Source organism: Tyto alba, unplaced genomic scaffold (assembly GCF_018691265.1).
Source record: "Tyto alba isolate M040663 unplaced genomic scaffold, T.alba_DEE_v4.0 Super-Scaffold_14, whole genome shotgun sequence".
NCBI classification, from domain to species: Eukaryota; Metazoa; Chordata; class Aves; order Strigiformes; family Tytonidae; genus Tyto; species Tyto alba.
In genome coordinates, this window is record NW_024881276.1 from 6,912,341 (window position 1) to 6,926,309 (window position 13,969).

At 39.1% G+C, this 13,969-nt stretch overlaps 1 protein-coding gene across 14 annotated transcripts in view; it reads left to right on the forward strand.

Moving 5' to 3' along the window:
- Positions 1-13,969, forward strand: part of STS (steroid sulfatase) — a 122,901-nt gene that overhangs the window by 18,441 nt on the left and 90,491 nt on the right. For 7 of the 14 annotated variants that reach the window (XM_042788249.1, XM_042788248.1, XM_042788247.1 and 4 more), the window contains 2 exons: positions 11,095-11,247; positions 13,039-13,160. In XM_042788249.1, coding sequence (XP_042644183.1) covers positions 11,102-11,247; positions 13,039-13,160 — 268 coding nt within the window. In that variant the 5' untranslated portion in view covers positions 11,095-11,101. Of the gene's footprint in view, positions 1-912; positions 2,983-3,427; positions 3,464-8,449; positions 8,479-8,815; positions 8,829-11,094; positions 11,248-13,038; positions 13,161-13,969 lie in introns of those variants that run through there. The other 7 variants (XM_042788242.1, XM_042788255.1, XM_042788252.1 and 4 more) reach the window with 6 other exon arrangements.

Consider the following 13,969-nt stretch of genomic DNA (forward strand, 5'->3'; position numbering starts at 1 on the left):
AATCAACCATCAAGGTGGAATTATTTCCTGTAACTTTATTCCTTTTGTACACATCTAGTCTAAACTAAATGGTTAGGCTGTCTTTCTAGGCCATGGAAAAAGATCATGAGCATTACTTCCAACATTTTATTACACCAATCTTAAGAAGAGATGAATCATCCTCTTAAGGTGTCTGTCTCTTCCTATTAATTAGAGAAGAAGCCTAGATAATTAGCTCAGAATGAATGCATAACTTCAGGATGAATAAATTCAGATGGATTGGTTTGCACCATGAGTGCCTAGTTGATATGGGCCATCTAGGCATTTAACTTCTACATGGGTGAAATTAATATTGACTGAATGCAGTCTTTTCTCATTTTTTGTAACTGGTACAATCAGCTATATTGAGATCCCTTGAGTGTTATCATAATGCAAGTATAAATAACAATAGAGCGGTTTTAAAAATACTAATCCCACACTTTGAGAACAAATTAATGCAAATGCAACCTCTCTTTTCTTTAAATGAAACATATTTTTGGAAATAGTATAACATACTGAAACATTTTATTGAGGTACTACTCACTAGCTTCATGTAGCAAAGAAAAATTAACAGGCCATTTCAGTGCAATTTCACTTGTAAACCACTTTGACGAGGAAGGTGGTTGTAGATAGAGGAAAATCCAGTAATATTATGTTATAAAATCCAGAGCTTTGATCTTGACAGACTCCAGAGGATGACAGCGAGTAACTCAGTGGAGAGAGATGGGTTTTTTTGGGTTTTGAGATTTTTTTTTTCTTTTAATCCTGTTAGGTTTAATGTTTTCCTCTGATAGGCATTTTAAAACTACCATTTCAGTGAAAAAGGCTTAGAAACTGCTTTCAAATTTAATTAAATTAAAACCTAGTGGTTAGCCATTTGTCTTACTGTCCCTCAAAAGACTCACATACCAACCTTCACATCTGTGCACTATTCCTGTGAAGGCAGTGTATTGGTGGAGTTTAGTGTCTTCATCCAATGTTACATACAATTAGACTTTTTTTTCTCCTTTTTAAACATTTTGTGGACTCTTACTTTGAATAGGAATGGAAACTCGGAAGAGTTTAGCTATAATTGGATGAAGGTGAAGAGACTGTAACCAGTCAGTGAGATGAAGCTATGGTTTATATGTTGGTGCAATTCAAATGGACATAACAAAACTCTTCTGTGAATTCTGTATGTAAGACTCACCGTCCTGCAGTGCTGTACAATCTTTATCTGCTTGCATGAAAGCAGAAGTACAAGGTTTTAGTTACACAAGTTCTTCTTCCTCATGTTCATTTGACACTCTTGAAAAAGGCAGTATCAAAAACAATCCTTTCACACATCATCTAGCTCTGGTATATTAAAAAAACCCCTGACTCAGCAGCTTTCAAAACTATTAATTAAGCTAGGTATCATGGTTGAGTTTAACTAAGCCCTCAAAATATGTAAGCATCATATTACATATGTTAATACAGGGTTATAAAGTTCTTATTCTAATACACATACACATTAAAACAGATACTTATTAATAGCATGTGTCAACATCTTTACATGTTGCCAGTCAGTGTCATGCAATATTTACTGAAGTTGATACAGATTTCATAAATGAAGCTTTCTCATCTCTCTCATCTTTCTGTTCCACAAACAACTTATGGTAATTTATTATTTATTTACACTAAACAATAAATGTATGCATAGAGATTCAGATCTAAAATCCTTGTGAAGAGGTGAACTGTAAAGACAGGGTAGAGTTGAATCCTTCCTACAGGCTCTCATATTTTAATAATGTGCAGTCACTGAATCTGAAAGATTTCTTTTAGTTGTTTAGAGAACTTTCTTCTGGTTTCCAGGAAGGGACATGACACAGTCACTAGTTACTCATGATTAGCTTTTTTTCTTTCTTTTTTTTTTTTTTAAATTAAAAGATTTTTCTCTCTGAGGATGGTGTACAACTGGCAAATAGGATGACTACCTGTGTTATCTTGTGGTTTTCTTTTATTATGTTGCTGACCAGAGCCCATACTCAAATTTCTAATGAGCATTTGACTAACTGAAAGAATATTGTGAAACAGTGATCATGGAATAGAGTATATGCTCTAATATGTGTGTAATCAATATGTGTATGTAATCATACGGGGTTTTTATTACAAATAAGATAATGGCATATCACAAAAGATAATCTTACCTTCCATCCAGGTTATAATTTTCTACCAGAAATAATGTTTATTATTTATTAATACTACCAGTAAATTCTGTAATTTAGTTGAGATTAAACTAGCAAATTATTGAGAGGCAATTTTTAAAAGATACTTAAATTGAATTTATATCTGATGGGGGCTGTGTGGCTTCTTCTCTATTTGATTCAGACACTGTAATTAATCTTTATTTGATTCAGACACTGTAATTAATCGTGCTTGAACAAGAAACATGATTATTTGTTCTGATGTTTTTCCCAGCTCATGTTAAGTGAAATTTCTGTCTTACAATGAGACAACTTTCAGTAAATTAAATACAGATTTTCATTTATGTACATAGTTACCTGAAGATGCATATTGAAATCTAATGGCACTTTTCAGAAAAGCATTCTGGCGTTTTTACAGACAGATAACAATTTACAGGTACAGACAGACCCAGCCTTCTTTGCCCACATGGTGAGAGGACTGAATGCAAATCAGTTCCAACCTGGGAAACAAATAGTTGTCCTAATCTGGCACTGAATCTGGAATGCCTAACCAATAGGTAGGATGGAAGATTCCTGTGTCACTTAGGCTTTTCCAGAAAAACAAACAAACAAACAAAGCCAAAAAAAAACCCCACACACAAAAACCCCCCACCAACTGATAAGTACTTCAAATGTGCCTGGACGTGAAGAAACCGGAGGAGCATGTCTGGCTCTGCAGGGCTGGAGAGGATTCTGAGAAGGTATTTTACCAAGGAGGAGGAGAAATAACAAATTACTGAAAAAATTGCATTAAGAAATAGTAAGTTTACACCTTAAAAATAAATGTTAGAAGCAATCGTATTGCTAAATTTGAGTTGCCAGTGATCAATTAAAATGCTGTAACTAACTTTTTGCATGGGCTTAGCTTGTTGCAAATGCAAAGTAGTGTTGTTTGTGTAAATGAATTAGCATTAGGAGCAAGCCAAAAGCATATGGTTTTATTTCTCTTTTTTTAGTCATATGACGTAAAAGATGCAACAGATATGACTGACTTGTAAGAGAGGAATTCACTGAGAGATTTGAACAACTCTTAGCCGGATATCAGAAAACTATTAATAGTATATAATATTACTTTACCATTTGTTACAATTTAAAAACTTCCTTTTTTGTTTCACGTGAAGCTGAGGAATTTTTACTTTGAAGAATCTTGTGGTGGGCAAGGTTGTCTTCTAGTTTGTTTACAGTGTGATTCTTATGACTCTTAGGGAAATTTTTGGAGTCCTGGCATTCATTTATGCAAGGTAATTATTATTTTTTCTTTTGCATACCACTTAAGGATAGCACAGAATTTTTAATGAGGTGAATATTTTTAAATAGTGCTTGTTTCATCAGAAAATACTATACATTAGTATACAGCATACAGTATATTAAGTATTTTTTCAAAGGGGTTCTGTTGCATTAAAAGAGTTGTTTAGAGATAAATTACTTAATCAAACAATAAAAATGCTGGGATGATTCAGTTGGGAAGAGGGGGTTTGAAAGAGCTTCCTGTCATTGTACTTTTAAGAGATGCATGTGTCTGTAGTAATCAGGATAAGGATGAATCAACTAGCCATATCTTGAGCCAATTATCCTGGAGCGGGGAGGGGGGGAAGGAAGACTTCTGCTTCTATGTTATCTGCCAACATTTTTTTAATGCAAAAAACTAAAGCTTAAGTGTTTGTTAAATAATTATTTATTAGAATCCAAAAAATGTGATTTGAAGATATGTAGCTGTGCTGGGTCTCTGTGGTGCAGTTTTTTGTTTGTTTGTTTTTTGTTTTGGTTTGTGGTTTTTTTTGTTGTTGGTTTGGTTTGGTTTGGTTTTTTTTTTTTTTTTTTTTTTTTTGTCTTTTTTGTTGTTGTTGGTTTTTTTTTGTTTGTTTGGTTTTTTTTTGGTTTTTTTTTTAGCAGGTGTGGGGGCTACAGTAGTGCCCCCTGTGAGAAATTCTCGAAAGCTCCCCACCCCCGCCCTCCCCCGGCTCCAAGTCGAACCCACCTCTGGCCAGGGCTGAACCAATCAATTGTGCCTCTGCGATACCGTATTTAAGAAAGGGAACCTGAGAGGGGATTGGGACTTGTGAGAAGGACGGACACTGATGTCAGCGGGAGGAAGAAGGATGTGGGGGAGGCTTGCTGGAGTAGAGATGGCTGTATCCCATGGGGAGACAGCAGGGCCACCCCCCTGCCACCTGTGGAGGTCTGTGGTGGAGTAGAAGCCAACCTGAAGCCTGTGGAGGAGCCCACGGTAGGACAGGCGTCTGCGCTTAAAGGAGGCCGGGATTCTGAGGGGAGAAGCGGCCGCCGCTGTTGTAGTTTGGCGCTGGGAGGACCGCAACACGCGGGGGGGACCCACGCCGGAGCAGCTTGGGAACGGCTGCGGCCCGTGGGCAGGACTCACGCCAGAGAAGGTTTGTGGAGGACTGTCTGCAGTGAGAGGGGAGCCATGTGGAAGAAGGGAAGAATGTGAGGCGTTCACCCCACCTCCCGAGAAGGAAGGAGCAGAGAGCTGACTGTAACCCCCATCCCCTGCCCCCTGCGCTACTGGGGGTGAAGAGGTAGCGAGATCGGGGGCAGAGCTGAGCTGGGGAAGAGAGAAGGGTAGGGGGAGGTGTTTTTGGATGTGGTGGCCCTTCTCACTGTCCCCACCTTGTCTGTTAAGTGTTGTCTTGTTAGCATTTGAATTAAAGTGATGTTTTCTTTTTCTTCCCCTAATGAGTCTGTCTTCTGCCTGTAACTGTAATGGGTGAGTGACTCCTCCTAGTCCTTTTAGATGGATTCTTTGAGCCATTCCTGCCCCACATTCTCCCCTCCCCATCTCTGCAATGGGGGAGGGAGTGAGCGAGGGGCTGCGTGGTGCTCTGTTGCCCTCTGGGCCTAAACCAGGACAGTAACAACGGTAGAGTAAGTGTGCATATGCCCCCACATACATGTGCAGATGTGTATATTGTCATATCTATGTATGTATGCACGTATATAGGTCCATATATAATGATTAAAGTATTGTAGTTTTCAGTATCATGTATGAAATCCAAATTCTTATATGGATCTTGTTGCAGGAAGTTAAGCACCTCTAAAAATCTATTCAACTTAGCGGCCACATTGGGAAGAAAGAAGGTCCTATTATATCAGAGAGAAAGTGAGGCAGAGATTAAAAATTGCACTTATATATCCTATATGCAATAAAGGAAAAATGTTGTCACCTGAACCTAAAATACACACCTTCATAGCTGTGGCCTACTGCACGAACATCTCAAGGATGTTGTGGAAATAAAAAAAAAAAAAAAAAAAAAAAAATCTAATTGCTTCAATGCAAAAAAAAACAAAACAAAATTTAACTGGTTCAAAATTGACTAAAACAAATTAATGAAGGTAAAAAGTTCAGTGAGAAGCTATTGAATACAGTGCTCTCCTGTCCAAAATACCCTAAATACTGACTGCCAAAAGGTAGAAGGGTGCACTAGTAAAAGAATATACTTGCCAAGTTTCTTTCGTTCTTTCCTTAAGCATTTGAGTTGGTTGCTGTTGGACACCAAATACTAGGTTAAGTGGAAGCTTCATTTGATTTGGTGTAACCATTTTCATGTTAAGTCTGCACATGCCTGTCTTTTCACTATCAAAAATCCTGGTCTGACACAGACAAGCCTCAGCATTCTCAGAGTTTCATTCTTCTCACATCCTTCCCTTTTTACTCCTCTGAAATTCTTTGCTGTTGTCCGTTCCACTCAATTTCATCCATCCAATTTTTCTTGCTTTCCAAGCACATCCATTCAACATGCATTAAAGTCTGCTGCAGAGAGAGTGCACCAGAGAAATCAGAGTTGTTGGGATTATTTTTTTTTTCCTGTTTCCTTGTTGATTTCACTTCAGGGACATGACATCAGGTAGAGGCAGATAGCCTAATGCGTGAGAGTGTTTACAGATATTCCACAGTGGAGGAGTATCCAGCAATACTGAATCAGACACATCATTCAATAACATTTTTTTGTTGTTGATTTGCAAAATGAGAAATGGAGGTACTAAATAAAGCTAGTTTCTGCAGGAATAGATCCAGAAAATAAGATTTCCAGCCACCTTGCAAATGACAATGATTCAATTGACATTCAGCACAGCTATTGTTAACTTTTCTGTGTAGATTTATTTAAAATATTGTATGAAGGGGCCATATAGCATATACAGCAGAAGGTTTGAAAGTTTTACCTTTGACCAAGTTGATTAATTTTCTTAGGTATTTTGGTGAACATGTTATTTTTTTTGCTGATGTCTCTACACAGGCTTGAAATTGCTTTAAAATACAGATAAATTGTAGTCATTTAATTACTAAGATATTTCACTAATTTTTTACATTTCTTTCTGTAAAATAAAATACAACTATTATTCTGGTTTCTAGCAGTAACTTTGCTCAGTAAAAGGAAAAATAATTTATACTGTTCATTAGTGGCTAAAGACCCCACACATATTCAAAAGGACTACTCTTCATAGCTTCGTGCCTTCTAATTAAAACATGTGATGTTTTGTTTGTACCAGTTGAATTAAATCTTGGAATTGCTGTTTGTAAAACTTACAAAACCAGCTAGCTTTGTACCTTTAAAATGATGGTTTTATTAGTGGCAGGTTTATGTATTTCTAGATTTTACTCAGACAGCATGAAGCCCACAGTGAAACTGAGGGCACTCAGTAATTCTGTGAAATATATGTGCAGGTCCTGCAAGCATCCATGCAACTCTATATATAATGTCACCAACATATATGTCACCCTTTTCAACGTCCCTATTGCCATGGACCTTGAGACCCTTGTAGTCTGAACAGTGGAGTAGGAACATAAGATACGGCAGCAGGTTGTTCCTATCCTATGGGGCCAGCATGTTCGTTGTCCTCTTGCAACACATGGGAAGCAATTCACCCGTGTTTATCCTTTCAGGGAAGAAAGGTGAAACTGCCACACAGATTAAAAGTCTGCACTCCGGCAGGTGCTACACAGTGTCACTAGTATGGTAATTTGATGAAGGGTTGGTTCGATGCATCCTGCCAAACAGAGCTGTGTTTAGTGTTCATGCAGAGTTTGTATGTCTGGTGGGGTTTTTTGGTAGCAGGGGTGGTGGCTACAGTGGTGGCACCTGTGAGAAGCTTCTTGAAGTTCCCTCGGATCAAAGTCAGACCCACCTCTGGCCAGGGTCAAGCCAATTAGCAACAGTGTCTGCACCTCTGCGATACTGTATTTAAAAAGGGGAATCTTCAAGGAGGAGTGGGAGTTGGGAGGAAGACAAATGTGTGAACACTGAGGTCAGTGGAAGAAAGGAGGAGGAAGTTGGGGAGCTGCACCAGTGGAAAGATCCCCCTGAACCCATGGTGAGAGGGCAGGGCTGCCCTCCTCTGCCACCCATGGAGGTCTACAGTGGAGCAGGGGCTGACCTGCAGCCTGTGGAAGAGCCCACGCTGGAGTAGGTGATTGCATCCGAAGGAGACTGGGATGCTGTGGGGAGAAGCAGACCCCACTGTTGTAGTTCAGCTCTGGTAGGACTGCAGCATGTGGGGGTGACCCATGCCAGAGCAGCTTGGGAAATGCTGCAGCCCATGGGAAGGACTCATGTCAGAGAAAGCTCATGGGGGACTGCCTTCTGTGAGAGGGACCCCACACTGGAGCAGGAGGAGTATGCGAGGAGTTCCCCTCTTCCCCTGAGAAGGAAGAAGCAGCAGCACTGACTGCACCTCCCATTCCCTGCCCCTGCACCGCTGGAGGGAGGAGGTAGAGATACTGGGAGCAGAGCTGAGCCCAAAGAAAAGGGTTGGCGAAGGTGTTTTTAAGGCGTGGCAGTGCTTTTCACTCTCCTACTCTGTCTCTTAAGTGTTGTTGTTAGCGCCTGAATTAAATTTGAGTTCTTTTTTCTTCCCTCAAGGAGTATGTCTTTTGCCTGTAATGGGTGATTCATCCCTCCCTGTCCTTACCTCCATTCCCAAGCCTTATGCTGAGGAACTGCATTGCCCTCTGAGCTCAAACCACAACAGTGTTTCAGTGTTAAAGTTTGTGTATGTATTTTCCATGTCTGAAATGAAGTAGATTGCTTCCCATGTGTCCTAGTTTTGAGTGAGTAGTGGAGATTTTGGGTAGCAGGAGAGTGGGCTACAGTGGGGGCCCCTGTGAGAAGCTTCTCAAAGCTCCCCTAGCTCCAAGTCAGAGCCAATCAGCTGCACCTCTGTGATAATGTATTTAAGAAGGGACCTGGGAGGAGGAGTTGGACTTGTGAGGAGGAGTTGCTGCAGCTGCGTGAACACCAAGGTCAGTGGAGGAATGGAGGAAGAAAGGAGGGGGGAGGTGTGTCGGAGCAGAGACCCCCTGTATCCTGTGGTGAGATGGCAGGGCAGCCCCCTCCTCCCCATCTATGGAGATCTACGGAGGAGCAGAGACTGGTATATGGTGTGTGGGGGGCCCCACACAAAAAATTAAGGTGGTTGCACCCAAAGGCAGCCAGGATCATGTGGGAAGAAGCAGCCCCTGCTGTTGCAGGAAGGGCTGCAGCCCATGGGAAAGACTCAAGTTGAAGAAAAGTTCTGGAGGACTGTCTCTTGTGAGAGGAGGAGCACTCTGGAGCAGGAGGAAGAAATTCCAGAAGTTCCCCCTGCCCAAAGGTGGAAGAAGTGGCAGCACTGACTGCACTCCCCATTCCCTGCCCCTGTGCTGCTCCAGGGAGGAGGTGGAGATATGGGGAGCAGAGCTGAGCCCGGGAAGAAGGGAGGGGTGGGGGAAGGTATTTTTAAGGTGTGGTAATGCTTCTTGCTGTCCTACTCTGTTAAGTGGTGGTGGTGATTTTTTTAGTGTCTGTAATAAATTTATGTTGTTCTTTTCTTCCCCTAATGAGTCTGACTCTTGCCTGTGACCATGATGGGTGATTCCTCCCTCCCTGTCCCATCTTGAATCCCAGACCTTTGCTTCTTTTCTCTTTCCCGTTGATAGGGGGAAAAGGGGAAGTGAGCGACTGCATGGTGCTCAGTTGCCCTCTGAGCTCAAACTAGAACACCACGGGGTAAACCAGATAATGATCTGTCACCGCAGTGATAAGACTGGGATCCTTAGATGTTGCTGGCTGAATTCTAAACCAGAACTGTTGTCATCAAAGTGGTGTCAATGGGTTATAAAGCATACATTAAACAGTAAAAATAGGCTAATATATTTATTAGTGTTTTATACGTATGTGAACAATCACTAGAAGAGTTTAAATCCTCTTTGCACCTATACTTTCTGGCAATAATGAAAGTTGGGAATCAGAAGTCCCAGTCTGTGTTCGTTGATGTTCACTATTTTAATCTCTTCTGACTTGTGTCAGTCCCAAGTCTTATCTGTCCAGGTTCTTTCCAGTCAGTTATCTTCATCTGCCTTAATCATAACTCCTCAGGTCCTTCATCCCAGACACTCCAAGTTCTCTCACCTCTTTTCCTCCATTTGTTTTCCTATCCACTGTCATAATATCTCTTCCAGTTTCTTAAACCTTCTACCATTTGTCCTCATTTCAATCTGCATTTCTCATTCCCGCTGGGTCTCAAGCTTCCCTTCTTGCTCTTTGTTCAAGTCAGTGAAAGCTCTTATATTTCTGACTACTTCATCTGCTCTACAAATACTTTTACCCACTACACCTCACTGATTTACGAATCTGTCTCCCTTGATGTCTAGTCTCTTGGTACCAGCTCTTCCAGTTCTGGATTCTTCTCTCCAGTTACTTTTATCTACCATAGCTTACTGATTTACAAGTTTTTCTGTTTCTTGACCTGCTGTCCCAATTCTCTCTGGAAATTCTTGTTTCTAGTTCCTTTTCCTACTCTTTCACTTTCAAATTTCTACCTCAGTATTGGTTTCCTCCACTTTCCTTCTTGTGAAGCATAATCCAGAGTGCAGGTGTGACTCATGTCTCATCTGCATTTGAAAAAGGCTGCCTGCATCAAGAAAAGGTAGGAGAATTACAAGGGGCAAAAGAGAGAATCTCTGATGTGTATACCTGGCACAGTCCATCAGAGTCTAGAGACACTCCATTTCCACCTGGACATAGTCAATGCAGAGATATTACAAGTTCCTGTTTAGGTAAAATAACATTCATAGCATGCACATCTTCAAATAGACTGTGCTTTTATCATAAAAACATATAATGGTATGTAGCATTGTGTACAACACATTCTTCTTCCTGTTTGAAGTTGGATATAGCTTGAGCATTGTTTATAGAACACTGTGATAGAATATAAAATATTTTAACATAATTTTGGTATAACACCTGATGTTTAAAATGTTTGTGCAAAGCTTTTTCTTAAACATTCCTTGCAATAATTTGATAATGCATCTCTTCACCCCTTTTTCCATAATACTTATTCCTGTCAAGAAACTTAAACTGTATTTTCTTTTTTCATTTGTTGAAGATAAATTCAGTCATTTACTTCAGTAGCAGAATTGATAAACTTTTTTTCTGCAACGAACCTTGGAAATTTTGGTTCACATTCTTTCAGATTCTATGTTCCTCAAATCACACTTATACCTGAAAAAAAAGACAAACCTTATTTGCTCTCAAGATATATTGCTGTATAGTACATCTGTGTACCCAAAAGTATTGACACTGAGGTTGTAACCAGTTCTTTGTTCATCTTTATTTAAGGCTTCATTTGTGTAAAGGGATAGAAGGAAAAATTAACTGTATACTAAAAGATGAATTTTTACTTATAAGAAATATGAAAGAGAAAATAATGTTAAAAAAACCTCTTGAGAAAAATAGTACCACATAACAATATACAGTATCATTTTCTTTTTCTCTTCTACTATACAATCCAGGGCAATAATAGGACTAGATTAGATTAACAGTGAAATTTTTTTTAAAAAATCTATCTGTTAAATTTTCCACCTGTTCTTACACACCAGGAAGAAGATGAGACACCTTTTATTTCTAATAATTTGCCAGTGTGCCACAAACAGTGTCAAAACACACAGTGCTTCAAATCCCAGTGTAATTTTACTGATGGCTGATGATCTTGGTATTGGAGACCTGGGATGTTACGGGAACAGAACGTTAAGGTATGATGGTACATTTGGGGGAGTCAAAGCTTTACATTTAGTTTTTCCATGCATTTTTAAAGTTAAAAACCCCCAAACATTTGGAGATTTTATTAAGTTATTTAAGTAAACAAAGTTAATAACCTTTCCAGAGAATAGAATATTCAATTTTTGTTTTCTTAATAAGAAAATAACACTTTGATGTATTTATCATGCTGAAAAGTTGCATCATAAACAGAGAATTGAGCAAGCAACCAAATAAGGGTAGGTCTAGAGAAGCAGAGTATAATTAAGTTTTGTTTTAAAATATATATAATGCAAATACTATGAATTAAGCATATTTTGAACCACTCATGATTTGAGACAAGCTTGTCAGTAACCAATTGGAAATAAAGTGCCGATTTTTTCTTTCATTTATCTTCATGTTGTAGTCAATAAATTAATTAAAACAAATGTTTATTTGTTACCTGAGAACGTTACCTGAGAAACGTTCCCCAGGATGATCTTTACTACCAGCTTAGGTATGACAGTTGTATAAACAGTGCAAGTTGTACATCATCATTGTGTTTCAGCGGTGTAAAGTATTTGATTAATTAGAAATTCAGACTAAAAGTACCATCCTGTCAAATGCTGAATACTCTTGTTCCTGATGAAGTTAATTAGAAGTAAAAACTCCTTGTAACTAAAACAAAACAAAAACAAAATAAAAACAAAACAAAACAAAAACAAAAACACAAAACCCCCCAAAAAAACAAAACAAACCACCAAACTCTTAAGTTACAGCTTCTCATTTTAAACAGGAAAAAAAGTACGTACAATATCAGTGCTTAGATCACTCCCCTCACAAAGACCAGAACTGCACCAAGACTTATGTTCTCTCATGTGAGAATTCAGAATTAGATCTTTGGAAGACAAAGAAATTTCATCATACTGCTTGTTATCAGTAGGTGATGTGATAGATAACAAAGTCTGTTGGAAAATTAATGATTCTGACTATTCAGGTTTAGATGATGGGAGCACTAGCGTGCCTTGAGGTCATGGTCGTTAATCTCCCAGATCAGGGACGTATAAGAGCATGCTGCAGCTCTTGGCCAGTCTGCATTCCTAGTTTTGTTCTGTAGAACCAAGGGCACAGGATTTCTTCCTGCGGGAATAAGTCTTCATCTGCATGATGACCCAGGTAACAGACAAGTTTCCCATGCAGATATGGAAACTTGGATGTGCTCCTGGGTCCAATATTGCAGACATAGTCATATCAGACATTAAAGCATCCTTAATATATAGCCTAACGCAGAGTCATAACCATTTGAATCTCCCCTAATAACTGGTACCACCACACAACATTACACCTACCCCAAAGTCTTTTGCTGGGGAAAGACAGATGTGACATCAAGAAAGGAGTAGGGAAGCACAACCTTTGTCCCGTCTCTCCTCCCTATTGCTGAAGTAGAAAGGCCATGTAAGTAACAAAGTTACAGTTCTGTGTCAAGGAATGCATTAAAAAGGGCTGCAATAGAGTACATCCAGGTGTCACAGTTTAGTACTGGCCATGAAGAGTAGATGAAAGTGAGAAAAGAGATTTTTAGAACAATGCCACAGTGTCTTCTTCAATGTTGACGCCTAATGTAAAAGTGTTTCACACAATAGTATTTAGAATTGCAACACCAGCATGGTTTTGATAATTTGCATACAGTAAGTCTTGACTTGATTTTCCTGATAGGTTTTGACTCAGATGCCTTGATCTCACCATACCCATTTCCAAATAATCATCTCTAGGTATTTTTTTTTTTTTCCATGCTTATGTTTTTCTAGAACCCCTAATATCGACAAGCTAGCAGAGGAAGGAGTGACACTTACTCAGCATATAGCAGCATCCCCACTTTGTACTCCAAGCAGGGCAGCTTTCCTGACAGGACGATATCCTATCAGATCAGGTAATAATCCCATTATCTTATTTATATATAAATATCATATTTTATCTGCAGTAAACTGTATGCAATTTTCTCTTTTGGGCTTTCTTGATATCTTTATCATTACTGGACTAGGTACTCATTTCAGTGACTTAATTAAGCTCAGCAGAGTTGGATCAACATTGGAAATCTTCCATATATATGGAAAATTTTCATATTTCAGAAGTTAACACAAAAATAAAGATTTTTTTATTGAGAAAAAGATTTTTTTTTTTTTTTTTAAATACTGAGGAAAAAATCTTATTGTGGTTATTTATTGTTAGGAGAAGACAAATACCATCAAATTTCTCCACTGTCCACATGGCCCTGGGCTCTTTGCCTGTTTCTCCAGTTCCATTCAGGCTGCTCCCAGGACGTTGGTGGGCAGCCTGAGTGTTGAACATCACAGAGGTGCATCTAGAAAGACACAGTGGAAGAACCCGGTGTAAATCCTTCTACTCAGACATTTCTTCTTCTACAAAAACTTTTGGTTTAGACAAATTGTTGTGTTTTTTTTTTTTTTCTTTTTGGAGGGGGGGGATTGGAAAGGGACAGGAATGTCGTGACGGTATTTCAGCAGGCCTTAAAATTGGGAAGAAGAAAGCAAAAAATGTCCCTTCTTTCTAGGTGTTTTAGTTCCATATCTACCCATACACAGTGTTAAGTATGCTATGAATACATGCATTTAATAACTTCTCTTACTTTTAAAGTACCTGATCCAAAACCCATTTGAGTCAGTGAAGATCCAGTCTGTTTATTTTAGTGTGCTGGGACTAAGCCTGTCAATGCTTAGC